General features: G+C 44.5%; 3 protein-coding genes across 3 annotated transcripts; 2 read left to right on the plus strand and 1 right to left on the minus strand.

The window, feature by feature from the left end:
- Positions 1-1,058: 1,058 nt before the first annotated feature.
- Positions 1,059-5,710, plus strand: rwdd1 (RWD domain containing 1). The gene is made up of 7 exons (XM_084444722.1): positions 1,059-1,199; positions 1,607-1,672; positions 1,976-2,106; positions 3,935-4,078; positions 4,905-5,037; positions 5,251-5,313; positions 5,400-5,710. The coding sequence occupies exons 1-7, from the start codon at positions 1,127-1,129 to the stop codon at positions 5,510-5,512; spliced, it is 723 nt and encodes a 240-aa protein (XP_084300848.1). The 5' UTR covers positions 1,059-1,126; the 3' UTR covers positions 5,513-5,710.
- A 1,971-nt stretch (positions 5,711-7,681) lies between these two features.
- zufsp (zinc finger containing ubiquitin peptidase 1) lies at positions 7,682-14,927 on the minus strand (the record flags this gene model as incomplete). Its single annotated transcript, XM_084444620.1, has 12 exons — positions 7,682-7,778; positions 7,878-8,095; positions 8,293-8,456; positions 9,523-9,691; positions 10,091-10,279; positions 11,864-12,032; positions 12,261-12,352; positions 13,198-13,323; positions 13,737-13,784; positions 14,023-14,124; positions 14,342-14,572; positions 14,690-14,927. 12 exons carry the CDS (start codon positions 14,925-14,927, stop codon positions 7,731-7,733), a joined length of 1,794 nt encoding a protein of 597 aa, XP_084300746.1. The 3' UTR covers positions 7,682-7,730.
- Positions 14,928-15,423: 496 nt separating this feature from the next.
- kpna5 (karyopherin alpha 5 (importin alpha 6)) lies at positions 15,424-27,822 on the plus strand. The gene is made up of 14 exons (XM_084444314.1): positions 15,424-15,539; positions 16,119-16,252; positions 16,512-16,613; positions 17,665-17,764; positions 17,989-18,083; positions 18,512-18,643; positions 19,083-19,171; positions 19,329-19,428; positions 19,589-19,752; positions 19,965-20,043; positions 21,388-21,513; positions 23,026-23,153; positions 23,282-23,460; positions 25,250-27,822. Exons 1-14 carry the CDS (start codon positions 15,536-15,538, stop codon positions 25,435-25,437), a joined length of 1,620 nt encoding a protein of 539 aa, XP_084300440.1. The 5' UTR covers positions 15,424-15,535; the 3' UTR covers positions 25,438-27,822.
- Positions 27,823-27,989: the final 167 nt, after the last annotated feature.

A 27,989-nucleotide genomic window follows, 5' to 3' on the forward strand; every position in this document is an offset into this window, starting at 1 on the left:
CGGTGGAGGGGTGTAGCATGGGTCAACTAACATTAAACATTAACATTAAATGTTAATGTTAATTAACATTAAATTCTGGAGCGGACTGAATCACGGAGTGGGTCCACGAGCCGCCCAAACACAGCTGAGCCGACCATTCACCTCCATTCATTTTTTAGTCTAGTATTATGCAAAAACTACCAGACTGCTTTTCATGAAACTCAGTGGATGGGTGTGGCATGCACCAATTTAGGACCCATTCGATTTAGGCATACACAGAGCCACGAAATGCATTCAGGGGTGGAGGTCTGTGTTCTCTGAGCACCATTTATAATTTTGATTTTATATTGATTTTCACCAATTATAGGCTAATATTAATTTTACCAACAATGTCACTAATCGTTTTTGATGAAGACTGATATTAATTTTACCAACAATGTCACTAATCGTTTTTGATGAAGACTGAAGTTCTATTTGACTTCCGAGTAGGCTACAGTGAATTGCAGCATTACAGTGTCGATGGTCCTTTAAAAACAGTCCAGCATCAGGCGAAAGGTAAACAAAATAAAAAATAGTGCCCAATCATCTCAAGTATACATGGATCGGACGAGGGAACATTGTGAACGAGAGTGGAATAGGCTCTGTGCACCAGCTCCACAACTTCCTGAAAGTCACTTGGCTTCTTTATTTCCTGTCCAATATGATTGGATTAATTAATTAATCAGGTGTGCGGAAGACCCAGCGCACACCTGATTAATCACTTAATCCAATCATATTGGACAGGAAATAAAGAAGCCAAGTGACTTTCAGGAAGTAGTGGAGCTGGTGCACAGAGCCTATACCCTAAATTGTAAGACGCGTCAGATGCTGCTAGACCAAACTAGTCCATTGCTGATAAAATAGATGAAGGATTTAATAAAACCCTGAAGAATATTAGCACCGCGGAACTAACTAGGTTTATGTAGAACATCCAAACTAGTTATATTTTAGTGAGAAGCAAAAAGATTGATACAAATAACAAGTAGTTTTATGGTCAGACCAACAAGTGATGCTCGAGGTAATCGTCGCTGGGCCTGGTGCAGAGCCGAGCACGCCTGTTCACTGGAGGGATGAGTTTATGTTTCTTGATGGATAATTATAGAAGAAAATGACAGATTACGCCGAAGAGCAGCGGAACGAGCTGGAAGCTCTTGAGTCAATTTACCCGGATTCGTTTACAGGTCACCTTTCTTTCTCTGGACGCTGAATAATCACAGCTAGTACTAGTTACTACTGAGGCATGCTAACAAGAATAGCTAGTAGTTCGTTTGAGTTCAAGCTAGTGATAGCTAGCTAAGATAACTAACGCCAGCTAGCCTGAACCTATTTTAAGTGTAGATGTCAACTCGTAAACTTCTCAATAAGCTAGCTCTAGAGTCTGTCACATGTTCATGCCTCGCCAGACCTGTAACGGGGCTCTTATATTGCAGCTATCCAGCGCTCATGCTAGCGAAGATCAGTTCAGCAGTCTATACATTTTTGGGCCATAGCAGCCAGTAAGCCTGAATTTGGTTTGAGGAGAGTCTTCTTGAACACATTGTTGTGTAGCATCTAGCCTGATACTGTTGTCATTTACTTGTGTGTCCAGTGCTATCAGAGGTGCCGGCTAGCTTCACCATCACTGTGACATCAGATGCAGGGGAGAACGATGAGAGTAAGTACTCGGGTGGCGTGCATGCTGAAGCATGGGCTGGACCTGATTCAGGGCTCCGTGATATCCCATGTTTACATACTGTACAATCCGCCCCGTACTGCTCGACTCTATAGGAGGGAAAATCTGTGATGTTCAGCCAACTACAGTAAAAGGCAACTCACCAAAGTATGCTCACTGCTTGCCATGGGTGTCACCACACTTTGCGCCAAACTCTTTTGGTTGGTAGTGTGATGGCAACAAGTTTGTCATCTTCGTGGAGATGTTAAATAGTGTGATGTAACAGGTTTGTCATTTCTGCTGTAGTGGTAGAAGCGACCCTTAAGTTCACCTACGTGGAGCAGTACCCAGATGAGGCTCCTCTATGGGAGATCTACTCCCAGGAGAACCTGGAGGATACAGACGCTGAGGACGTCCTCACCTTACTGCAGCAGCAGGTCTGTCTGTCTCTCTGTCTAGGCAGTCTGTCTGTCTGTCTAGTCTGTCTCTGTCTAGGCTGTCTGTCTCCCTGTCTATCTAAAGCTCATTTCACCAACCCATCAGTCCGATTTATTCACCCTACACATTTCAACTGAAGGCTTGGTGTGAAACGGGCCAAACCTTACTGCAGCAGCAGTAGCTCTGACTGGCTATCTCCCTGTCTACTTGCCTGCCTGACTGGCTGTCTCTGTCTTAGGCCGCATTTACACTGCCTGGTTGAAGTAACCCAATTCTGTTTTTTTGCTCACATGTGGCACATATCAGATATGTATTGTATTATGCACGTGTAAGCAGGAAAAAAGCACATGGAATCGGATATTCTCAGATACGTTTCGATATGATACGATATGAATCAGACATCTGCTAATGCGACTGTCGTCTAAGCGGACAGAACGGATATTCCCTGTCATTGCGATTCGCACGTCATTGAAAATGCGACTTTTATATTACTTTTATATTGCCATAATTTGACCAGTTCCCTTTGCTTCCCAGCCACTATCTCATCTACTTCGTGTTGCTGCATTTTTTGTTTTATTCTTTCATGTTTTTGAGCACAATCAATTTTACCAAGAAGCCAAAATTAAGTCCATCCATTCATCCAACTTCATCCTCGAGCGAAGCGTTCCAGATAAGGCCTGCCATATTACTTGGTTCACCACATCATCAGGTCATCCACAGATGGGCCGCCCATCTAAATTCCTCTTGATTTTTTACAGTAATCCAAACTCCATATCCAATTCCTATTTTGATTTTTGATCATTGGCTTACACACAACCAATTCCCCTATTGCTCAATGATTAGCCTACAGATCAGGATTGCTGACCCATTCAATACCTCTCGTCATATTATGGGAACTATAACATAGGCTAAACATTGAATACAGTTTAAGTTCATCCTACATAATTATCCACTTGCTATTTTTGTGTGCGTTTTCTATGCAAAAAAGATTTTCAAGGTACCATCACACGATAACTCCACAAGGCTGTCCTGCTCATTTGCACTGAGGCCTTTAACAGATCTCTGTAGAAAGCTGATGTTTCAACACAGACAGGATTCTGGTTTGAACAGGCGAATCTGATTGGACTCACAAAATTCAGAGTCGGGTACAGCCCTAATTTTTGGGAATGGTTTGGCAGCCTATCTCATTACCTTTGCAGACCACTAGGGGGCCGAGGCCCATAGGTTGGGAATCACCTGTGCTTGTCTGTCTGACTGATTGCCTTCCCAATTGGCTGTTGATGACTAATCAGTATATTCATATCACTAATCAATATATTCATAATAGAAATTTGCTTACTGTAATTATTAGGTCCTTAATAAAGAAGTTGTCAGACGAGAGAAACGTTGATCCAGGTTTATTTTAGCTCATGCAGAGTTGCCAGTGCACAATCACAACAACTGAATCACTTTACCATTACACAGCTCTTTCTCTCTACCTGTTTGCCTGTCTGCCTCTGTCTCACTGTCTCTCTCTCTCTGTCTGGCTGCCTGCTTGTATCTCCCTCTCTGACTTCCCTCCTGTCTCTGTCTGTCTGTACCTCTATCTCTGTGTTCCTGTTTCTCTGTCTGACTTACTCTCTGACTGCTTACCTGTCTTGTCTGTCTGTCTGTCTGTCTGTCTGTCTGTCTGTCTGTCTGTCTCTCTCTATCTGTCTGTATCTCCGTCTCTATCTGTCTGTATCTCTGTCTCTATATGTCTATCTCGCTGTCTCTGTCTCTGCTTGTCTGACTGTCTGTATCTCTCTCTCTCTCTCCAACTGCCCGTTGCCCTGTTCCCTGTTGTAGGCAGAGGAGAGCCTGGGCATGGTGATGATATTCACCCTGGTGAACGCGGTTCAGGAGAAACTCAACGAGATCGTCGACCAGATCAAGAACAGACGAGAGGAGGAGCAGAGCCGGAAAGAGAGGGAGGCAGAGGAGGCTGAGAAGGTGTGAGAGGGTCTGATGTGTGCATGGTGTCATTCGCAGGGCTCTGGATGAATTTTTTCCACTGGTGCAACTAACTTTTTCAGCTAGTGGTACCACATTTTGCTGCGGTGCCTTTGGTGCTGAACAATAGGCTCCTTTAGCTTTCTTTTCATAATCAAGTCACTTTATCACTTCGTAATGGAATGATTAGATCTTTCTATAGATTAGCTTTGTAGTCAAAGTACACCAACTGTTTATAAGCAGATACAGTGCAAACCCCAAACACTTAAATCATTGGCTCGAATTGTATGGAAGAAATTGGAAAATGATAATTGTATCATACAACAGGCTATGTGTATGTAGCAGTGCATACTTAAGATACAGTATACTGCCATTTCATATATAAGACATTGTAAATGCTGTCCGTTACAAATGTCAAGGACTTACAGTCTACACTGTCTTGTTTGAAAGGCAAATTATTCAACATAGTACCACAGCCATGCAATGCTACACTTTTGGTAAAACGTAGCCAACGAAACAAGCACAGGACAAAAATACATGCGTGGTATTCTTAATAATAAAACATTGTAGCAGGATAACAAAATGATAAGTCATGGTATTCGAATTAAGAGGAAAAGAAAAGAGAATGTGAATCTGACCTAGATTCTAAAAATGTTCAGGCACTCACACTGATGAAAATTTGAATAGGACAGAGAAATGCTGGCACTCTGGAGCCCTGGTCATTGGGTGCTGTTAGGTCATAGCTTACTGCAGGTAGCACTGGGGCTATTCCAGTAGCTGTTATAACTCTGTGTGCATGGATGTGTTTGCGTGTGTGTTTGGACAGGTGGCCTTCCAAGGCACAGTGGTCACTATTGAGAACTTCCTGGCATGGAAAGCCACGTTTGAGCAGGATATGACAGAGATCAAGAGAAAAAGACAGAAAGAGGAAGAGCAGATAGGAAAGACCAAACTCACAGGTAGGTCTTTCTCCCACATACTGTACACATAGCTGTGGGAGTTCAAGTGGGCTTGCTTGAGAGCTTCTCCTCACATACAGTAGACATGCAACCACCTCGAGGAGCCTGGGTTGACTCAGCATGTTAGTGTTTTCATTGTACACAGTACTACCTAGCTTCACAAATAGCCCTGAACTTCTGGTTTCCACAGCAACTGTTTTTTTTTTCTTCCAGGGAAACAGCTCTTTGAGACAGACCACAATCTTGACACATCGGATATACAGTTCCTCGAAGACTGTAAGGATAAAGTGTGTGTGTGTGTGTGTGTTGCTTGCATTTTATTTTTTACTGAGTACTGTATGACTGTCCCTCTGTCCTTCCAGCTGGAAACAATGTTGAAGTGGACGAGTCACTGTTCCAGGACATTGATGATTTGGACTTGGATGAGGACGACCCTGACTTTAACCCCCTGGACCTTGGCAGCGATGAGGACTGAAACAGGAAGCCTTTGAGTCATGTGACCCAGCCCGGCAAAAAAATAACTCCCTCACCACATTTCTTTTCCAAACACAGACTTTTAACAATGGTTGGTTGGCTGGTCGGTCGGGGCTCCTCAACAAGTCAGTTCAAAGAGCATTTGATTCAGCGTTGTATATCATTTGAATCCTGATAACATTAAATCCAACAGATCTGTGTTGTACTACTCTTCGTGCTGTGTTGACGTAATGGGCAGGATGTGACCACAACGTGTTTAATGTAACAGTTGAAGATAAAATTCAGGCTGTTAGCAAGCTATGTTGGAATGGAGTTGTAAAGCAGCAACAGCAGGTGACTTCACCAGACGTTTTGTAGAGACACGGCTTGGCAAGGCAGCAGTGGACTGTTACCATCAATATTGAAAAATCCAGACTTCTACAGGATCGCTACTGATTCTGGGTATGGAGGCCAATATGCAGTACCAGTTTATAGGATAGATCAAAAAGGCACAAGCAGAGCTAATTTACAGTAGGTGTCCCTCCCTGTCCATCACACAATCACAGCAGAGCCATGTATTAGAATGGTGCGTCCTAAAAGATTTTCTTATCTCCTCCCTTCCTGCACTCGTTCACTACCACTCATCCACTACCTGGGAGTATCAGAGCGGAGGAGAGTTGGGATCTGGCCTCTTGAGTTCAGTATGTTCTGAAGGACATCTGGCTGTTGCTCTTTCCTCCCTCCCTTTCCCAGCCAGCATGTGAAGGAGACATCCAGCTAAGTGACTCAGACCCTCCAGGCTACATCATGTCCCCCAAATACCTCCAGAACATCGACTGTGTCTGGGTCATCATCGTCTCTCTAGGTCGTCCTCGGACGAGCCCTCCATCGGTGCTTCAAGTCTTCCCGATCCTCCATACATTTAGCTAGCGCTCAGGTACTTTCTGCTCCTGCATCCTTCTTAAGTACGTTAGTGTGGGAGGCCCTCGTGATTGATGCCTGTGTGTCGGCTTCCATTGCACCAGTTTGCTGGTTGGAAGCTCCTGGTGTCTCTGGCAGTGACCAGCCAGCCTCATTTTCCCAGCTGCTATTTTCCAGCATATAGGACAGACTACCGTCACATAGAAGAAGCTGAGCTTGATTTCTCGGGTGAGGTTGGAGTTCCACACTGGCCATGTCGTTCAGAGCCTTCCATGCAAGCGCCTTCCTCACTTTAAAGTCTTGCTTGGATGAGTTGACCCAAGAGCCCAGGTATTTGAAGTCATTGACTTCCTTCAGAGCAGTGCCTCCTGTTGTTAGAGGTGGATGGTCCAGGAGGATGTTGTAAGTAATAAGCTTGGTTTTCTTGGCATTTAGCCGAAGGCCAAACTTGGCACCCTGTCTCCACTCTGCATAGGAGCTTCTGTGCTTGCTCTACGTGGTCGGAGAGCAGGCTGATGTCGTCCGTGAAGTCCAGGTCTGATAGGACAGCAGGGTGTCGTCTTGACCTACTAGGAGTTCTAGTGAGGCCAAGTTCCTGCTCCCAACCACGGATGGCCTTCCTGAGCGCATAGTCCAGGACTATTAAGAGGAAAGGGGCAAGCATGTGCCCTTACAACCCCCCAACCAGGATGTCAAACTCCTGGCTGTTGCCATCTGGGGTCACTACACCTTGGCTCTTGTACCTGTGTACATTGTCTCTACAAGTTTTATACCTGAAGCCACAAAGAGTGAAGACAGTTTTCTTCCACACATAACACAAATTAATCAGCACACACATTGAAAGAAATAAGGCTCATCTTTAATCTCTAGGTTAATCTTTTTAAGTGCCTTCACTTTACACTATAGCTTTTCAGCAGGAGTGTCTATAGTTTTACTAGCTCCACACCCCTGTCCAAAGTAGTCTGTCTATAGTTGTACTAGCTCTACACCCCTGTCAGAAGGAGCCTGTATAGTACTAGCTCCATACCCTTCACCCAACCCCCCCCCTCAGTGAGCACTTGGTCGAGTTCCCACTTCCTCTGGGTAGACTAGAGGGGCTCCTAGCCGCCCTGTCAGAACAGCCATCATGCAGGGAAGGGATATTAATTCAGGGTAGGGTTCCAGTCATTGGTAGAAAAAAAAAAAAAGAATAAATAGAGAGCCTCTAATTAAAATACTTTATTGCCTTATTAAAACAAACACTCCAAAAGTAAATGTTAGAAAATAGATATACATTCACAGTGATATAATCCTGAACTAAACTCAGATGTTCCCCAGCCTCAAGGTATTCTCTCAGCACGCAGTGTTCTGGAGCTCTGAATGCGCGTCTGAAAAACAAAAACCAACACACATCATCAATCTATCAACCAATCAACCTTATGCTCGCAACTGGCCAATCCCGTCAGACCAGTGTCAGCTAGTCTCACCTGTCTGTCCTCTGGAGACAGCACGCCTTCTACTGCCACCACCTGGTATTGCTGGTGCTTCAGGTTGCCAGGGAACTTCCTGAGGCGTCTGACGGCGGCGAGGGCATCTGTGCCGAGCAGCTTCCTCATGTCCGCAGGGCTACAACCAGGGTCCAGCAGCAGCAGAACCAGACTCCCATTCCTCCTCTGCTCCAGACCCACTATAGAACGACTGTGGCCTGAGCCACATACACACACACACGCATACTGTACACCACCATTTGATATCCTTAAAATTACTTTGCTTGAGTGTCAGAAGTGTGAGTTTTGTATTTTTGGGCCCATTGATTCCACTGTGCCAGACAAGAACAATCTAGCATAGATAAGTTATTGAAATGTTCAAATAGTATTGTGACCCAGGTAGGTAGAACCCTACCTTGATGCTGCAGGTAGATTGGGGGCCGGGAGGTGAGCACCACCCTGGGGGGTAGTCTGGCACCCCTGCTGGCTGGCAGAGAGAAATACTGCTTCACCCACTCAAACAGTCTGGGGTGGCTGCCACCTGGGCCGCTGGGCTGATGGAAATCCACGATACGGCCACTGTGGATGCACAACGGACAGCACAAGGCATTGGAAGGATCTCATTGCGAAATGCAATATTCAATTAAGGCAATAAAAAGTGTGGACCCATGCTTAAGACCTTAAAGGAGTAGTAAAGGGAAAATGCATGTTAAGCTCTGTTTTAAGGTTACTTATGATCATATACAATGGTTCAGATCAAAACGTTGACAAAACTAGCACTTTTTTTAACATGTGTTTTGAATGATTTTTCCCGGTGCCCACCCACATCCATTGTATGACCAAAACGGTGGTAGAGCAATTATCAGACTTTCTCAAAAATGCTAGTTTTGTCAACGTTTTGATCTGAACCATTGTATATGATCATAAGTAACCTTAAAACAGGGCTAAACATGATTTTATCCTTTACTACTTTAAGATTACTGAGACAGTCACCAGATGGTCTGTGATTTCTACGATGTGTTTGACCATGCCACCGGCTGCTTAAGATCACTGGTATGTGACTGACTCCCAAAACAGACTAGGTTCTGATCCTTATTAACTCCCAGGACATGCACCTGATTCCCAGAGTGGACTGGGTTCTGATCCACTGATTCCCAGAGTGGACTGGGTTTTGATCCCAAGACTCCCATAGAGAACTGGGTTCAGACCCCCGATTCCCAGAGTGACTTAGGCTGCGTTCCGAATCGCATACTTCTACTTCTTACTACCAGTACCTACTACAGCTGCCCTTAGAAAGTACGTACTTTGCAAGCAGTAGGCATCCAATTGGGACATACTACCTTGTCATAACATTGCGCCTTGAAATTGGCCCACATCCGTCGCTGTCCATAACGCGACATTCATCTACAGCTGTCACGACTCGCACATGTGACGCACATTTCCGTTGCGCACAGGATTGTGGGTCAGAATAGCCAGAAAAGCCTGCTGGCTTGCATACTGCAAAATACGACCGGATGTAGTAGGACATCCTGGTATTTTTGCCATACTGCATGTGGCATACTATGTATTGGGACATACTACATTCTGTTTTGGCATACTATATAGTAGGGTAGTAGGCGATTCGGAACGCAGCCTGGGTTCTGACCTGACTCCCAGGGATGTGAGCAGAGAGTAGATTTCTGTAGCTCCGATCCAGGCTCGAGTGCCCTGCAGACGCTGATTGAAGTGTGATGCCCCCTGTGGGTCCAGCCCCTCCCGCCATGCCCCCTCGATCATACTCTGCACCCTGGGGATGCTGGGGATGGAGCATGACCCTGGGAGAAAGACGAGGGAGAGGCCAAGAGGATTAGGGTTAGATGTGTGTGTGTCTACAGTATGCAAGAGATGTGTGTACAAGAAATAGAAAATATGAATGTGTGTTTATACTTTAACAAAACGTTTATTGCAATTAATTCAGCATAAAACAAAATGGTAAAATCCAATTCACAATTTTATTTTGTGATTTACCCCAATGCTCATTCCCCTGTACCACATCTTAAACAACAAGCAAAAATCTGAAAGTAAAAATAATCAATAACAGCTGCATTCCAAGAAATAAGATATATTTACCATGTTGTCAACGGTAATGTTGTCATGACCAAAATGAAATTCTTCTGGTCACTCTGTACAGCACCTTATCTACAAGGATATAGTGAGAATGTGTGTGTGTGTACCTGAGAGACAGGCAGCGTAAGGCTCGGTTCTGTTCAGAGAGGACAGAAGCATCTGGAAGTTCCTGTAGCCACACCCCCAGCCCTTATCTCCCTCTGAGCAGCAGTAGTGGTCTGTCTCAGCACACAGCCACACCTGGACACAATCCCTGGCCTCATGCTGGTACCACTCATACAGGGCCCCCAGCAAGCCTGGGACAGAAACAGATGATAGCAGAGAACGTAGGATGGATGGATAAGGGATGGATAAGGATGAATAAATAGACAAGGATGGAGAGACTGACTTATCTCACCCACCTCCCACCTCCAACCCAACGGTTGGTGAAAAAGGCAATTCAGAAAAACACGCAGAAGTACACAACCACACACACACACATGCGCACACACACGCAAACAAAAACAAACATCTTTATTGTGTAGGCAGCAAAACACACACACACACACACACACACAAAATGTCATCCAGCAATGAAACTTCTCTCTGTTCTTAACCCATCCCGACATCCTTCCCCCAAGGGCAGGCTGGAGCAGACAGTAGGCAGCGTGTGTCGTACGCTGGGACTAAATGCTCCTGTCTGTCTTTGCCAGGGACGAACAGCGTTAGCTGTTCTTCTGCATGTTTCTCATACTGGCTTCTTTATGGGGGAAACCTTTGCGAACATGGGGAGAACTTGCAAACTCCGCACAGACAGGCCAGGAGAACTTGCTGTGAGCGACAGTACAAGGTACAAGGTACGACAGTATGGCGTAGGACTCGACTATGGCCTGGAGGTAGGAGGGAGCTATTCCTTTCATTGCCCTGTAAGCTACTACCATTGTTTTAAACTTGATGCAAGCTGCTACTCGGAACCAGTGTAGAGAACGGAGAAAGAATGTTGTGTGGGAGAACTTGGGGTGGTTGAACACCAGGCGAGCAGCATTTTTCTGGACAAGCTCCAGAGGTTGAATGGCTTACGCCGGCACCCCAGCAAGGAGGGAGTTGCAGTATTCCATGCAGGAGATGATGGGTCTGGATGAGCACCTGCACCGTTTTGTCAGTGAGGAAAGGGCGAATTCTAGAGCAGGAATCTGCAAGAGTGTATAGCGGATGTGATATGTGCCGAGAACGACAGTTGGTCAACCAGGGAGTTGGCAGCACCACTGTGTCGTCAATGGTGATGGCCAGGCCAGGTCCCGGTGTGGGCAGCCCTTCCCCGGGTAGAACAGCAGCTCAGTCTTGTCCAGGTTGAGCTTGAGGTGGTGTGTCGCCATCCACTCCGATATGTCAGCCAAGCATGCAGCTATGCATGTGTCCACTTGTTTGTCAGAAAGTGGAAATGACAGGACCAGTTGGGTTTCATCGACATAGGAGAAGCCATGTGAGTGAATAACAGAACCCAGAGATGTAGTGTAGAGGGAAAAAAAGAGAGGACCCAGGACTGCCCCTTGTGGAACCCCAGTAGTCAGACTACGTGGTTCCGCATTGACTCTCTCTATGTTACCTGGTAGGAGCGGCCCGTCAGGTAGGATGCAAACAGGGAGCATGCAGAGGCAGTGACGCCTTTGTCCTCAAGGGTGGAAAGGAGGATCTGGAGGTCTACCATGTCAAATGCTACTGACAGGTCTAGGAGTATCAGGGCGGACTCTTGCGGTGTGAAGTGACTCTGTCACTGCAAGGAGGGCGGTCTCACAAGGCACACAATCACACACACAAACACATGTACGCAAAAGCATACACAGCCATGCACAAACATACAAGTACACAACCACACACAAAAAAAACACGCAAACACCCACCCTGAGTTTTGGTCTTGCCGTCATCGAGCCCTGAGGCCAGAGACTCTATCATCTCAGCTCTCTTGGAGTGGAAGTCAGCAGGGACCATCTGGCCTCTAGACACAGCTTTCTCCATGCTCCTCTCCATCTGCCTAAGGTAACCTCCACTGCCGTCCAGCCCAAACTGCTTCTACACACCCACACAGGTTACAGAGAGGTCAACACCGCATAAGAAAGAACTAATGAGCAGTATTTTGCATACTCACATACAGCAAACACAAGAACCATCCCTTCACAGTTGGATCTCACAAACACACTTGATTACACAATATGAGAATGAAGGCACACATACTGTACACACACACACACACACACACACACACACACACACACACACACACAGACAGACAGTATTAACCTGTAGCTTCTTGAAGTCGTCTGCCTCCTCCCTGGCCTCCTGCTGCCTCCTCTGCTCCTCCTCCTCCTGGAGCCTCCGGGCCACCCTCAGGTCTGGGACACAGTCAGGAGACATTAGACACAAACTTAGCTAACAGTGTCCACTGTATGGAAGACTTTTGTCTGACTTTAAACATTTAAATATTTATATATGCTATGACAAATCAAGATGGATAGGTGATTGAGCTCCTTTTATTATAATTTGGTGGTGTGGGGTCTACACCAAAGCATAAAAAGCTTGGAGCTGAGGGTGAGGTATTTGGGACTGTGGACATACCCAAACCCACCAACTGTGACTGTGAAGCAGACTGAATTTACTCTGGCAGACTGAATTTTCCCTCACTGCTAGCTTCTTTTTATCTGGCTCATAGTATAGAAGTTACATACTGTAGCTTTAACAACTACAAATATTACATATAACATTAAAAGTGGTTTTTTTGTAAGGATATCACAATTACTTTACCATAACCTTAGCTAATGTTCACCATAACCCTAACTAACCTTAACCCAAACTAACCTTACCTATAACTGAACCCTAACTAACCCTAACCTTGAAGTGTCTGTTTCTGTAGTTGTCTATAGTTGTGTCTGTGCTGCTATCTGTGTTGTAGTGTGGTCTGTATATGTAGTGGTGTCTGTATCTAAAGTGATGTCTGTACTTCTAGTGGTGTCTGTAGTTGTGCTTGTACCTGTAGTGGTGTCTGTAGTTGTGCTTGTACCTGTAGTGGTGTCTGTAGTTGTGCTTGTACCTGTAGTGGTGTCTGTAGCTGTGTCTGTACCTGTAGTGGTGTCTGTAGTTGTGCTTGTACCTGTAGTGGTGTCTGTAGTTGTGCTTGTACCTGTAGTGGTGTCTGTAGTTGTGCTTGTACCTGTAGTGGTGTCTGTAGTTGTGTCTGTACCTGTTGCTGCGTCTGGGCTGCAGTCCAGGTGAAGCTCCACATGCTCCTGTAGTGAAGGGCTGTCCTCACACACCAGAGAACACAGCGGACACTCGTACCTGTCCCCACCTGGGGACAGCCCAGTCCAGACACACAGGGGTTAAAGGCGATGACTGAATAATCTTGTCTTTAAAAGACAGCACAACTTTAGCATTCTACACGTTGCGTAGGGGCATGTGGGGGCTGTTGTGTTTTGAGCTTTAATTGCCAAAGACAGAAAAAAACAGTAGTATTGTACTAAATGTAATATTATTTTGTCCCCTCACTTGTCCTGGGGAATATAATGTACATGGTATTGAGCTAATATCGGTCTGTTGATGGGGACAATCTAATGTTTTAATCAAATATTGAATAAACAGGATTCACCAACTAAAAGGTAAAATGATCTTTCCCTTTACCCTTGGGGATCACAAAGCATGATGGGAAGAGGAGGAGAGAAACAGAGAGAGGAAACCAATACAAACAGAGGTCATACGTGAAAGAGAAAGAGGAGGACCAACCCTTACTGCTGGATGAAGGTGACTCCTCAACTGATGGTGACGATGCCTCTGCAAGCAGGAAGAACAATATAATCTGTATGACTGTGTTAGTCCTTACAAAGGGCTATCGTCTGCATTCTACTGTATAGTAAGACTGTGTTAGTCCGTACAAAGTAGGCTACCTGTACATCTGTTGTTTTTTTGTTGGGTATAGTGAACAGTCCCTAACTCTAGCAGTGAACTGGCCCTAACCCTGACAGACCCAGTAGTGATCTGCTGTGTCAGTTCTGCCAGACAGACCCAGTACCTTCAGATAGATTTGGCTCCTGTAGGTGCAGCTCCACATGCTGCTGCAGGATGAAGCAGTCACTGAAGACCCGAGCACACAGAGGGCAGAGAAACTGCTTTGCTGTGGAACACAGCACAACACATTAGAAAGAGCACAACACAAGAAAAAGTTAACATCAGACAACACAACATTAAGAACAAAGCACAAACACAATCAGTCACAACGCAAACACATTAGACACATATTACTACAGTGAGGAGGACCAAATCCAAGGACCACACAGTACCAGAGACGTTCTATAAAAAAAAAAAAATCCCTGACATCACATTCACTTCACCTTTTCTAGGAGAGGAGACCCGCTTCTGTTTGGCCTGGCTGTGCTCTGTTTTGACCTCCTTCTCCTTCTCTTTCCAGTGTCGGCCACCGGGAGTTGAGGTTAGGGCAGCTCTTGTTAGACTGCCTGGAGTCTTAGCTGGGGGAACAGGGTCTGGAGTCACAATTTCAGGCAAGGTTTCGGTCATGATCACTGTCCCCCCAGCGGGGGCCTGCCGGTTGGCAAGTGTGGCCCCTAGAGGCACGGGCGTAGCAGGGTGAACGGATTCCCTGAGAGAGCCTACCACAGGTGCATCACATCTGCTCCCTTTCGCTGCTGCTCCTTCACAACTCTCAGACCGACCCCTATTACTGGATTGAACGTCCACTTTAGTGGAGCTAAAGTGGCCCCTGCCAGCGACGTCAGTTGGTGCTCTTTCGTGGCTCTCGGGATGCGCCGTGCTGATATGGAAGCTGAGTTCGTCGTAGGACACACCGGCGAGACAGCAAAGGGGACAGGTCATCTGGTTCTCTACGTGGCTCAGCAGGAGATGCGTCCTTATGTCCTCCTCCAAGAGAAACTCTTCGGCACAGATCTCGCACGTAAGCATGGCTTGGGAGAGGGACAACTCTAGAAGACAACTGAAAGCAGTAAAACTCGAAGTTTTATCATATCACTTACGCCAACTGTCAATAGACACATTCAATTGAAATAGCTATCTATTTCGCTTTCCATTCATAGATAGCTATACACGTTAGCTCCCGCCGCTAGAAACGTGCCTTATCAACAAGGCTGTTGGTTTTATATGATCGGTATTGGACAATAGCACGTATGGTGGCCGGGTTAATACGGTAAAGATGGATCGGATTCAAGGTTCGCTAAGCTTGTACGGAGTATTTTACTCAGTTGGGTAAACCCGAATATATAATATGCTATTCATATACCATTTTCATTTAATAGCTGTCACTTGCACGTATATCAATTAAATTATGTGACAAACCCGGTGCAACGCAGGATGACCCGGGAATCTGAAACTAAAGACTATTTTCGGTGTCAGCTGACGGACGTGACGTCAGGTTGTTGAAGGGGTTACTGGGAAGCGATCGTACACAGGACGCCATATTGCTCTCAGCTGTAGTCGGCCAGGGGGAGATTGTGTTAAAGAAGAATAAACACGTATTAAACACTTCTATATTTCCCAGAGTTTTTCCATCTCAAATGGGTAAGAGTACACTCACTCACGACTATTTTCTCGATGATTCCACACAATGCAGGACGTTGGTGTGCATGTTGTTGGGATGGGAGGGTGCTGCTAGCAGAAAGAGGACAGGGCAGAGGGGTGTGTTGTTGTGTGTTGAAGAGGTTAGCTTCACGTTAGCTTCACGTTAGCTTCACGTTAGCCTGCTAGCTCCTCGGCAAGCAAGGCAAAGCCCCTCGACAGTGGGATTGGTTTACTACGTAGTGGCTAACATGCGACATACCAATGACAACCTTGAATGTTATTCTATTCAATTGTTAACGGTTACATAAAGACAAAGTATTTAAGAATGGATGCCGTCATGTTAGCTACATAGTTTGCTAGCCTAGCTAATGTTACGCTAGCTATGACTAAGCTAGGCCGTAGCTAATATGCGAAGACGTTAGCTAATGCACCTCGCTATCTATCTACATGTGATGGGAGACCGGGTTCTTCCCAATAGACTGGATACATTAACTTGGCCAGCATATCTAGACGAGACAGGTCTCACTCCGAATGCTACAAGAACATTGATTTCAACTGTCTTGTCTTTTTACCTCCCAGACGCGATGGCAAGCCCAGGGAAAGATAACTGCAGGATGAAAAGCTACAAGAACAAAGCTCTGAATCCACAGGAGATGCGTCGGAGGAGAGAAGAAGAGGGGATTCAACTGCGCAAACAGAAGAGAGAGGAGCAGGTAGCTAGCTAGTGTTTTGAACATTCACACTTGGCGTTATCTGAAACAAGTCTTCTGTTTTTATGTGTTGATGTTGCTAGTTTTATCAGTTCAATGTAGCCATGTGAGAATTTGGAAGTGCTGTCCAGACACATTACTCTTGTGTTTTGGTATTAACGTCACCCTTATCTGAGCTTTAGTATTGTTTTGTTCAGAATTTATCGTAGCCTTGTGTTGGAACTTCTTTCATTGTTCCCACATTCAACTTCCTTTCCCACAGTTGTTCAAGAGGAGGAATGTGTCGGTGCCCTCAGGAGATGAGTCCATGTTGGAATGTCCAATCCAGGACCCAGATGTTAGCTCAACTGTACCCGTCTCATGTGTAAGTGTCAATCCTACCAGAATAAACAACTTTCCAGCCCATAGGCTGTCCTCAGTTTGCCCGAGTGTCCCTTTAGATCGGAAACTGGAATTGCTCTGGATAGTAGGTAAACAAAACATCAGTGAATGTTGGCACATGCCAAGAAGACAAGTCAGGTATATACACAGCAAGAATAGACAAGAAGATGGACAGAATCCGACTGTAGACGTTAGCACTGTCTTCATTGGGTTTAGACTTACAAAATGGGTTGAGGTTTTCATTCTGTATCTAGCGAATAAACCGTCCTCTCAATGGCTTGGCTTGTTATGTTGGCTGTAAATCAGCATAAGCATGTCTAGCCTAATCTTCATTTGCATTAGGCTAGAACTGCCCTCTGCTGTCTGTCCCTGCCAGCAATAGTCCAATCCAAAGACCAGTGTGCAATGGTCACTTTTCATATAAACAATGATTTATGATAAATGTTGATTTTGGACTGTTGTGGGTTTTCATGTCATTCCAAGGAAACAATGGTTTACCTTTCATCTTCTAGAAGTCTCGTTAGAACATTCCCATATACATATATATTTTAAAGGGCTCTTTATTCTCAATGTCTTGAACTTAAGCCCCTTTCCTTTTGCTCCCCCTCCTGTGTGAAAACTCCACTGTATGCTGATTTGCTAATTTCCTCCATATGTCCTGATTTCTGTGAGAAGTCTACAGCTCCTGATGGCTCTAAACAAGGGCCGAAAACTGGGCCCGCCAAGTCAATACATTCTAACTATTAGAACCCACACACTGTTTTCGTCAGTGTCGCCTTGGTTTATTTCCAGCTTTAGTGTTCACCCTTCCAGTCTTGTTAACCCTACCAGCCGCATGAATGTTAACCCTACCAGCCGTAAGCGTAGAAGAAGATTCTGACCTCCAGATGAAGCAAGGGCCTCGTTTGTCTGCTCACTCTGGGTTTAAAACGGGGGCCTCGCATTAATGTCCCCACAACATTTTAAAGTACCAGTGTACAGTATCTCATTAGAATGTGTCAATCATGCAGTCTTTATGGCTTGTGTTTTTGCAGGAAGGCGTAATAACTCCAGATATGATTCAGATGATGTTCTCAGAGGATCCAGATCAGCAGCTTGTTGCAACACAAAAATTCAGGAAATTACTGTCTAAAGGTAGGTGCCATGCGCTTACTGTTGCTGGTTGTCATGAATCCACGACTGAAAGTGAATGTGTAAAGCTTTGTACTGAGTTTCAGGCTTACACATACAGAAAAAGCAGACTGTAGGAAACAAGCTCTAGCAACTGAGTTTGCTATGTATTATCATTGTTACATGTCCCTCGTGGGACAATAAAGGTGTTGATGTAGGGATGTCATCATGCTCTCATCTCTGTCCAGAACCCAACCCTCCCATCGATGAGGTCATCGCCACACCAGGGGTGGTAACCAAGTTTGTGGAGTTCCTGAAGAGGAGTGAGAACTGCACCCTTCAGGTGGGCGGTTTGGCCCTGTGAGCAAACATAAAGACAGGTTCAGATACACACAGCTGAGATTGTCTTAATTAAGCAGCTTTGAATTTCATTGTTTTGTAACTCCCTATTTGGTGGTTTTCAGACTCCATTTCAAGATGCAGTTTTCAACATCTCAAATCCTATAGAAGGACAATAATCTTATAGAATGATGAGACGGCCATTCTAAAGCATTCAGACATTCATCTCAACTCTTATATCAGTGCCCAGCTCAACACAGTTACATTCTAGCCAGTGCCACTGGGGGGTGCTGGCAGTACTTCAGGATGGTATCTTTATCAAGCCTTTCAGTGCTGTTATGTATGCACATTGATAGAAAGATAAGCTGATCTGGCACTGCCAGAGGCTAACGCTAGTTACTATGTTATTATGCGGGTGTCTGCTTGTTACAGTTTGAGGCAGCGTGGGCCCTGACCAACATTGCCTCAGGGACCTTCCTGCACACCAAGGTGGTGATCGAGACTGGGGCGGTGCCCATCTTCATCGAGCTTCTCAACTCTGACTATGAGGATGTGCAGGAGCAGGTGAGCAGCCTGACTGAGCCGTGACCCTTGGTGTGTAGAAAGTGATGGAGGTGTGTGTGTGTGTGTGTATATACTTTTACTGTATCGTTCCATACACATTTTTCATTCAGCAATAAAAGTCAAAGTTTATTAGTCGCATGCTACATCATACGAGCACAAAGAACAGTGAAATGTTTTTCTGTTAGCTCCTAGATTGTGTGCACACTAAGCAATGTAGAGAGGGTGTGTGTGTGTGTGTGTGTGTGTGTGTGTGTGTGTGTGTGTGTGTGTTTGTAGAGTGGTGTGTGTTTGTAGAGTGGTGTGTGTGTGTGTGTGTGTGTGTGTGTGTGTGTGTGTGTGTGTGTGTGTGTGTGTGTGTGTGTGTGTGTGTGTAGAGTGGTGTGTGTGTAGAGTGGTGTGTGTGTATATATAGAGTGATGTGTGTATGTGTGTATTCCAGGCTGTGTGGGCGCTGGGGAACATAGCAGGAGATAATGCTGAGTGCAGAGACTACGTGCTGAACTGTGGCATCCTGCCCTCCCTACAAGAGTGGGTATTTTCAGTCTGTGCCTGTCTTTCTGCAGACTTCGTCTAATACTTACCTACAAAGAGCTGTTCAACTGGAAGCTCAGACACGGCGTCGGCAACACTTGTGTTAATAAGATATTTGTTTGCATCCTAAATAAAACAGTACCCTCATTTGCAGGCTGCTTACCAAATCCAATCGTCTCACAACAACTCGAAATGCAGTTTGGGCCCTGTCTAACCTCTGTCGGGGAAAAAACCCTCCACCGGACTTCTCCAAGGTTGGTCCAGCAGCTCCCATGACCCACCCAGTAGTAGGCCCCTCCCATTATTATGCCCAGCTCCAATCACAATCACTTCACTTACCAACTGTCCACTCTCTTACGTATTGACCCCCCCCAACACACACACACTTTCTTGTCTTATTGCCCCTCCCCCCAGGTATCTCCCTGTCTGACGGTGCTGTCCAGACTGCTGTTCAGCAGTGATCCAGACGTCCTGGCTGATGCTTGCTGGGCCCTCTCCTACTTGTCTGATGGCCCCAATGACAAGATCCAGACCGTCATTGACTCTGGGGTCTGCCGCAGGCTAGTGGAGCTGCTCATGTAAGGAGCACACACTCATATAACACGTACATATACCTTAAGTAGCACATACACAAATAACACACACAGTAATTTATAACGACAATATCTCTTAGAAGCCGTGCGTGTGCGTGTGTGTGTGTGTGTGTGTGTGTGTGTGTGTGTGTGTGTGTGTGTGTGTGTGTGTGTGTGTGTGTGTGTGTGTGTGTGTGTGTGTGTGTGTGTGTTAACAGGCACAGTGACTATAAGGTGGTGTCCCCTGCTCTGCGTGCGGTGGGTAACATAGTGACCGGAGATGACATTCAGACACAGGTAAGAATGAGTCCTCTAATCTCCACCGTCCTTTTTACATTCACATCACTTGTGTGTGTGTGCGCTAACCTGTGTCCGAGTGTGTATGTGTTAATCTGTGTGAGTGTTTGTGTGTTAATCTGTGTGACTGTGTATGTTAACCTGTGTGTGTGTTTGTATGTTAACCTGTCTGAGTGTGTATGTGTTAACCTGTGTGAATGTGTATTGCGTTAATGTGAAAGTATATTTCAAGTAATTTTAGTTAATAATTAATAAGTAATTGTATCTTATTGTCTCGGTTGTGATTTACGATGTTTTGGAAAGGAAAGTCATCTATCTAACGATGCTGGCTGCCAGTAATGTAACGTTAGCTAAAGTTAGCTAGCTAGATAACTGGCCAGCTGTAGTCTGTGGTAGCTAATGTTAGCTATCAAGGGGGAAGACTTATCTGGAAATTATTTTTAACAGTTGGGCAATGGCGAGATATGCATTTTGAATTTTGTAATAATGTATTAGCTATCGAAGCCGCTCCTCCAAACTGGGGGGAAAACAAATAACACTCGCTAGGCAGGTAGGTACAGTAGGTTGACAGACAGGTAAGCCATCCAATCATTTCAAGTTGGCAACTCAAAATGATTGGACACACTTATTACAGTCCTGCGACTTCCCCAGATTACAGATTTATTGAATTTTTGTGTCAGAGAACTGTATTTATTGTTTGCTGTCTGGAGTTAATGAGAATTGGAAAAAAAATAGCAACTAGAAATGGTGCTCAGAGAGCACAGACTTTGCCCATGAATGCATTTTGTGAAAATCATTCTTGTAGTTTTTGCATAGTCCTGCTAATGGACAAACACGCGCCACCGAAAACATTACCTCTTGCCCTGCTCTGTTGCTGGAGCAGAGGTAAAAAATGCTTCTGAGCCAAACTGCAGACTGCACCTTTAAAGCTTTTTAAATTTAACATTATCATTATGAAATGAATGTAGATTGCACACAGTAATAGCTATAGAAAAATGACACCATCTGCGTTTTCCTTATAGCCTCTTAAATTCTGTCTGCTACCGCCTGCACTGGATATGATTACGCAATTTGCATAAGCCATCAACGGAGCTAATGTGACAGAAGTAACTAATGTGCGTAGGCCGCTTCAGCAAAATGGCTGCCGATTATCGCAAAACGAAAAAGTTGTCTGAGGCACCTTTAATAACCGATTAATGAGGATTAACGGTCAGAAGAGCTTGCATTCCTACCTGTGGTGAGCGATGGCAATAGAAAAACAGATGTTTCACTATGGAACTTTCTGAACCTAATGGCCTGTCGTGTGTGTGTGTGTGTGTGTGTGTGTGTGTGTGTGTTTTTCAGGTGATCCTGAATTGCTCAGCCCTACCTTGCCTACTCCACCTGCTGAGCAGTCCCAAGGAGTCCATCAAGAAGGAGGCCTGCTGGACAGTGTCTAACATCACAGCAGGGAACAGAGCGCAGATCCAGGTATCACTGTGGGCTCCCCTCCCACTTACTAATGTGATTCTGCATGTTTGTGTGTGTGTGTGCGTGTGTGTTTGTGTGTGTGTTAGGGATGGGAATCTCTATCACTAGGCCAATGCAATACGCATCTTGATGCATTGCCCGGCGATCCGATACATTAAAGATACACATATGAAGCAACTACAGATTTGATATGATTCACCCCCTATTGCGATGCAGTACAATTCTACACGATTTGATACAAACAATGCGATTCGATACAATTTTTTCTCAGGCTGTAAATTAATTAATTAATGAAAAAAGTGTCATTTTTAGTTTACATTTAGTACTGTGCAACTCAGTAAGCATCTAATTTATGCTGGGGGTTTTTACCTCTAAACAAACACTTGGACCTTTCATAAACAGGCATTTTCACAAGTCAATAACAATTAATAACAAGTAGACGGATGAACTTAACACTCTTTCAGCAGGCAGATAGGTTAATTCAGCCGTGACTGGGGAAAAAAAGTTGAGCTATTATTGGCAGCCACAGTCTGCTGTAAACAACACCGCTGTCATAACGCCGTTTTTTTACTCATATGTCCTACTTTTTTCCCCTCAGGAATATTAGTTGATCCACATGTTGCTGCTCACCAGTCTTGCGTCTCAGAGTCCACAAACACACCATGTCGCCATGACTATTTAAAGCTGCAATAACTGATTTTTTTCACATTTTGTCAAAACGAATTAAAACCACCTGATATCAGATTGTTTCATTGAGCCATAGCGTCCTAATAGTGTCCAACTTAAATGACTCACCCCTACCAGTCGCCACGTCTTGTTATTCCAGCATTTCTGCCTGTGCTGTCAAATTACATCCTGTAACTTTGCTCCGAGTCCGTGCTTTATTATACTTTTAGGCCTTTCGTTTCTAAACAAGTCTTTTACTGCCATCTAGTGGTAGGAAATCATTTATTGGCGCTTTAAGTTGGTCATGCTGCCTGTGTACTTTATAGAGAGACGGCATATTTTGCAAATTGCATGCAATTTGTCAAGTTGTCCATCTCTTTTGAAAAATCTGAAGTGTTGCCAAACATAGGATTTGTAGAACTGCTTCTGTGGAAAGTGTATTTTCTGTTCCTCCATGTTGATCTTCCTCTAACGTAAAGCGCCATCCGGCTCCATAGTAGCCATGGTAACGTAATAGCTTATGCTTATGTGCAGAGTGCGCGCTTGAGAAATAGTTGAAAGAGAATGTTTGAATGCAAGTAAAATAGAAACTGCTTTGCAAAGCAGCGTCAATGGCAACCAGATAAATAAATTGTGGATTTTACCAATTCAAGGACGTTGGAAAGCAATGCATTGCGAGTTCATCCCAAATTGTATCCGGTGCACACTTTTAACAGTGCATCTTCCCATCCCTGGTGGTGTGTGTGTGTGTGTGTGTGTGTGTGTGTGTATGTATATATATATATATATATATGTGTGTGTGTGTAGATATCAGTGATCCACTCACCATTAACCCATGTGTTCTAGACTGTGATAGATGCCAACATCTTCCCAGTGCTGATTGAAATCCTGCAGAAGGCTGAGTTCAGAACCAGGAAGGAAGCGGCCTGGGCAATCACCAATGCCACGTCCGGGGGCACACCTGTTCAGATCAGGTACTCGTCTGGCTGCCTGCAGAGCTGAGGTTTGCTGGTATCTCTCTTTGGTGTAGAACTGCGAGAGGTTCTGGTATCTCTTTGCTATAGAGCTGAGAGGTGAGGTTCGGATCACTGTGTCTCCCCAGGTACCTGGTGTCTCTCAACACCATCAAACCCATGTGTGACCTGCTGACGGTGATGGACTCCAAGATCGTGCAGGTGTCTCTGAACGGCCTGGAGAACATCCTGAGGCTGGGGGAGCAGGAGGCCAAGCAGAACGGCACCGGCATCAACCCCTACTGTGCTCTCATCGAGGAGGCCTACGGTACAGAGACAGACACGCATACAAACACACAAGAAAAATGGAACAACTTCACACTAGGGCTGGGCGATATGGCAAAAAAATAAAATCTCATTTTTTTTCAGTGTTATGGACGATTCATGATTTTACTTGCTTTTTTTCTATCTACAGATGACTCTATGTCATCAATTTCTGTAGATGTCCTACCACAGGGTAGCCTCGTGAGACCATCCTGATTGTGCAAGCTCACATTCTGTTTCTCATGCAAATTAGTCTGGATACTCTCCATAGAGATCCGTTTGTGCCAGATCATAAAACAATCTCGCCAATCGGTGTTGGTTCTAAGGAATTTAAAATACAAACAGCTACGCTGGGTTTAGGTGTGATGACAGCAAGGAGTGGTTGAAGTTAGCGTGTGATAGAAACAAGGTTCATCCAATCACCTGCCAAGTATTTTTGAAAGGGCCTGCCCTTTTCCAAACTGTTTCAAACAGAGAGTTCTCTTTTTTGGACCATTTTCATTAGCCTACCCTATAGTTAACCTGATGCGCCAGATGGTTTTCTTCGCTTGGTTTGCTTCACATAACCATTTGGCGCATCAGGTTAACTACAGGGTAGGCTAATGAAAATGGTCCAAAAAGGAGAACTGCTTTCAACACAAAGAACAAACTAGAAAATTCAGTGGAGAATGAAATCGAATTGTTCTTCACCACAAAAAGAGTGAAGAAATCTCATGTTATAGAAGAAAGAAAAAAGAAACCTTCAGATTAACTTTGTGTCCTGTTATCTCATTCCCTCACCTCTAACACGTGCCCACATGCAAGTAGTACACAAAATTCTGGCTCAATAACACATTTCCCTATCAAGTTTTAAAGGACTTTGAATTGATGGGGTATATCACCATCTAGCTAATGTTAGCTAGGCAGCTAGATACTGTATATGCTAACAGCTAGCCATATGCTAATGTTAATGTAACCTAGCTGCACTTAGGTAACTTAAGCAAGCTTGTTATTGACTGACAAAACGCAGACATACAGGTGTCTCCAAGGAAACGGCGACAGTCTACCTTATTGTTGCAACTACAGAGAACTGCTGGAGCTGGTGTTTTGAGTGATAGCAGAGGAAACTCGATCTCAGTTTTGCAATTTAGGCATTTTTCATATTGTTCAAAGGAAAAAACTCAAATTAACCACATTAATGTGTGATATCGCCCAGCCCTACTTTCACACAAGCTCACAAATATCTCTTTCACACACACACTTCAACAAATATACTTTCAGCTGTGATTTGTGTATCGCTTGCCTCTAGATTTTCGGGAATGCACAGATAATGCTTTGTATTCTGATAAATTTTCTACAGTTGATCAATGAATGGAGGTTTTATTGAATATTTGGGAAGTAGGCTATATGAGGATTAGGAATTATATTTTCTTTTTTTTTCTTTTTTTTCTGAGTGTCCCCCAGTTATAGGGGGGTGGGGAGGCTCAGACAGTTCAAGTCTGTTAAAACACAGTTCCATAAAAAAGGGGGGGGGGGGTACAATATGATGCTGAGTAATTATATACTTAATAATGATAAGCAATGATCTGATATCACTAGTTTGATCCTTTGAAAGCACAACGATTGCAGTACCAATTACGTAACTTCAATTACATTTCCCATCGTTTCAGATGACATCCTACTTAAACAATACCCACTTTTATGGTTCTATAAGCCAGATGCAGAAAATTGTGTGGGTTGAACAGTTAGATATTGACGTCACAGCACACACTTGCTTGGTATCATATCTCAATTATCCATCCCCACCCTCCTAGGCCTGGACAAGATTGAATTTCTCCAGAGCCATGAGAACCAGGAGATCTACCAGAAGGCCTTTGACCTGATCGAGCACTACTTTGGGGTGGAGGAGGAGGATGCCAGCCTGGCCCCCCAGGTGGACCAGAACCAGGCCCAGTTCATCTTCCAGCAGCAGGACGGACCCATGGAGGGCTTCCAGCTCTAACCCTGACCTCTGGACCCCCGGACACCTCAAACCCCAACCCTAACCCTAACCCCTCCCCCATATCCCACGGAGGCCTTCCAGCTCTAACCCTAACCCTCACTACTGGACCCTTGGACCCCTCAAATCTGGCTAGAACCCCCCCTGCCCCCCTTTTCTCCCATGGAGGGTTTCCATCTCTAAAGCACCCTCACCTCTTGACCTCTCCAACCCTAACTCCAGGGCTGTCTAGAACTACTGACCCTCGATCTCTCTCTCTGATTTCATTAGCCCCACCAGCTCCTCCACCAAGACCTGACCACCTACCCCACCCTACCCCAGGGAGGGAGACTGAGAGATTGAGACTGAGAGAGAGGGAAGGACTGAGTGAGTAGAGACTCTGGAGACTAGTATTCTGACTGTATGAAGGGTTCTCTCTCTAATGTAGACCTTCTGTCTGAACTGTGGCAGAGCCTCATGGTGGATGCAGATGGAGGAGGTAGTTGTTCCCCCCATTCCTCCTAAATGATTTTTCCTCCTGTATTATTATTATTATAATTATTATTATTATAAATGATTATTATTATTTCTCTAACAGATTGACACTGGTGTCTCAATCACCCTCCATATCCCTTTTTTAAATGTGAAACTACCTCTTCAGGCCTCAGAAAAGAAAACAGACTAAAAACATTATTAGCTATGTGACTGGTCAGTCTGCTCCGGTTGTCCCGGTTACTGGTGAGTGTGCTCTGGGTGTCCGGTTGAGTCCTAGTGGTCTACTCTCTCCATAGTTCCCTGAAGGCCTCTAGTAACTGGATCAGCTCCATGCACCGTGGATGCAGAGGTCTGTTGTGTTTTTATGTATCTGTACTTTCCAACGCTTTCTCCATGGAGTGCATTGGTTGGGCAGTGGAGAGATGACACTTTTGCCGGACGGACGCACACATAGTCATTAAACCAATCAGAGCAACAAAGTCTGTTCACTTTGCTTTCATGCTTTTTATTTGGAGACGTCAGTGACATCAGATGTTCTCTGCCAGACCAGTGTCGCTGTGGTGTGATTTGGGAGCAGTGAAGTTGGGAGCAGCTGCTCATCTCTCTGGCCTCTCTCTCTTATGACCTGAAGATCTATTTATTCTTTAGAAAGAGAGAGCAGCTTAAACAGTCTCTTCTGTCTGCTCAGCACCCCTCTGAGACTGCAGTAACTCAGATGTTAGGTGGCTGTTGTCAGTTATGTGTATAAATAAAGAACGTTCAGCTGTTCCAAATTCCGGCAGTTGGGAAACAATCAAATTTTATTCTGAAAACTGCTTCAATCCGTATTGGCTGTTGTATTGGAACCCAGTTTACTGGTCATCAGAGTATTTTGTGAATAGTTTGGTGAAAGTATCCATCTTTAGGTCAATAAAAAAAACAAAAAAAAACAAGCTCACAGTTTATTTGCAGTTGTTAATTTCATCATTATGAAATCTATCATTGATTTTGTTTGCCTGCTTCATTTAGTTATTCTTGGGAATACTTAAAATCAGCCAGCAATGTACAACTGAAATTTGAGTGTTGTGTATATTATATATACATGTAAGAAAAATGATATGTAAAGTATGTAAAGGACATTGTTGCGCTGTAGAAAGGTGTGATCTGATCAAGATATGCAGTAGGCCTACTGTTGTCAAGTGGTTTCCTGTTGCTTTTATCCATCATTCAGGCCTGGGTCAAATACCATTTGCATAACTCCCAAAATACTGGGATGTGTTTGAATTTTCATACCCAGTACAATTAATGAAATGGACTGACTGGCAGCCCAGAGGTAGCTGTACCAGACCCCTGGTTGATTCTTGTCTCTGCCATGGCCTGTTACAGCCTGTGAAGATGTAGATTTGATATACGTGTGTGACAGGGATTGATCACAGAATGAGGAATCTTTATATTTGCGTGAGATGGAAATTGTTTATGATGCCGAATTCTGTCAAGCACATTAAATCGTGTTTAGTTTTCTAATGTCTCAAGTTTGTATGATTGTATAGTATATCTACTTTAATTTAGGTTTGGTTGTATTGTTTCTTTCCCCCTATTTGGGAATGGATTTTGCAGTGTTTTCATTTTTCTGTGATCCAGAGCTGTGGACTGTTGTGGTAGTGGCAGGTTTTCTCCTGTCCTCCGATTAGTTGACATACTCTCTCCTGTCCTGCACTTGGCTGATGGGCTCCATGTACTTTGATTGAGAGACTGTCCTCTTCGTGGCAGGTTTTCATACAGGCTGTTTTCTGTAGTGGGTGGAGCACAGAGGGCTGTGTGTAAAGCTGGACTAAATGGCTTCTCTCTGTCCTCTAGAGATGCAAATTGCTCTGTCTGGAGGGGATGTTGATATTACAATGTTGTGTAAAATAATAAATAAGATGTTATCTTCAACCTATTTGTTTGATTGATTCGTTTTTATTTGTCATGTGTATCAAATGCCTAGGCTGTAAGGGCTTATGACACTTCATTCTGCTGGGTACAATTTGTTTGTCTAGGTGAATAAATAATATTGTCTACTATTTTGACCACCATGTCATGCCACATTAGTTATCTAATTT

Source organism: Borostomias antarcticus (assembly GCF_949987555.1).
Source record: "Borostomias antarcticus genome assembly, chromosome: 10".
Lineage (NCBI taxonomy): Eukaryota > Metazoa > Chordata > Actinopteri > Stomiiformes > Stomiidae > Borostomias > Borostomias antarcticus.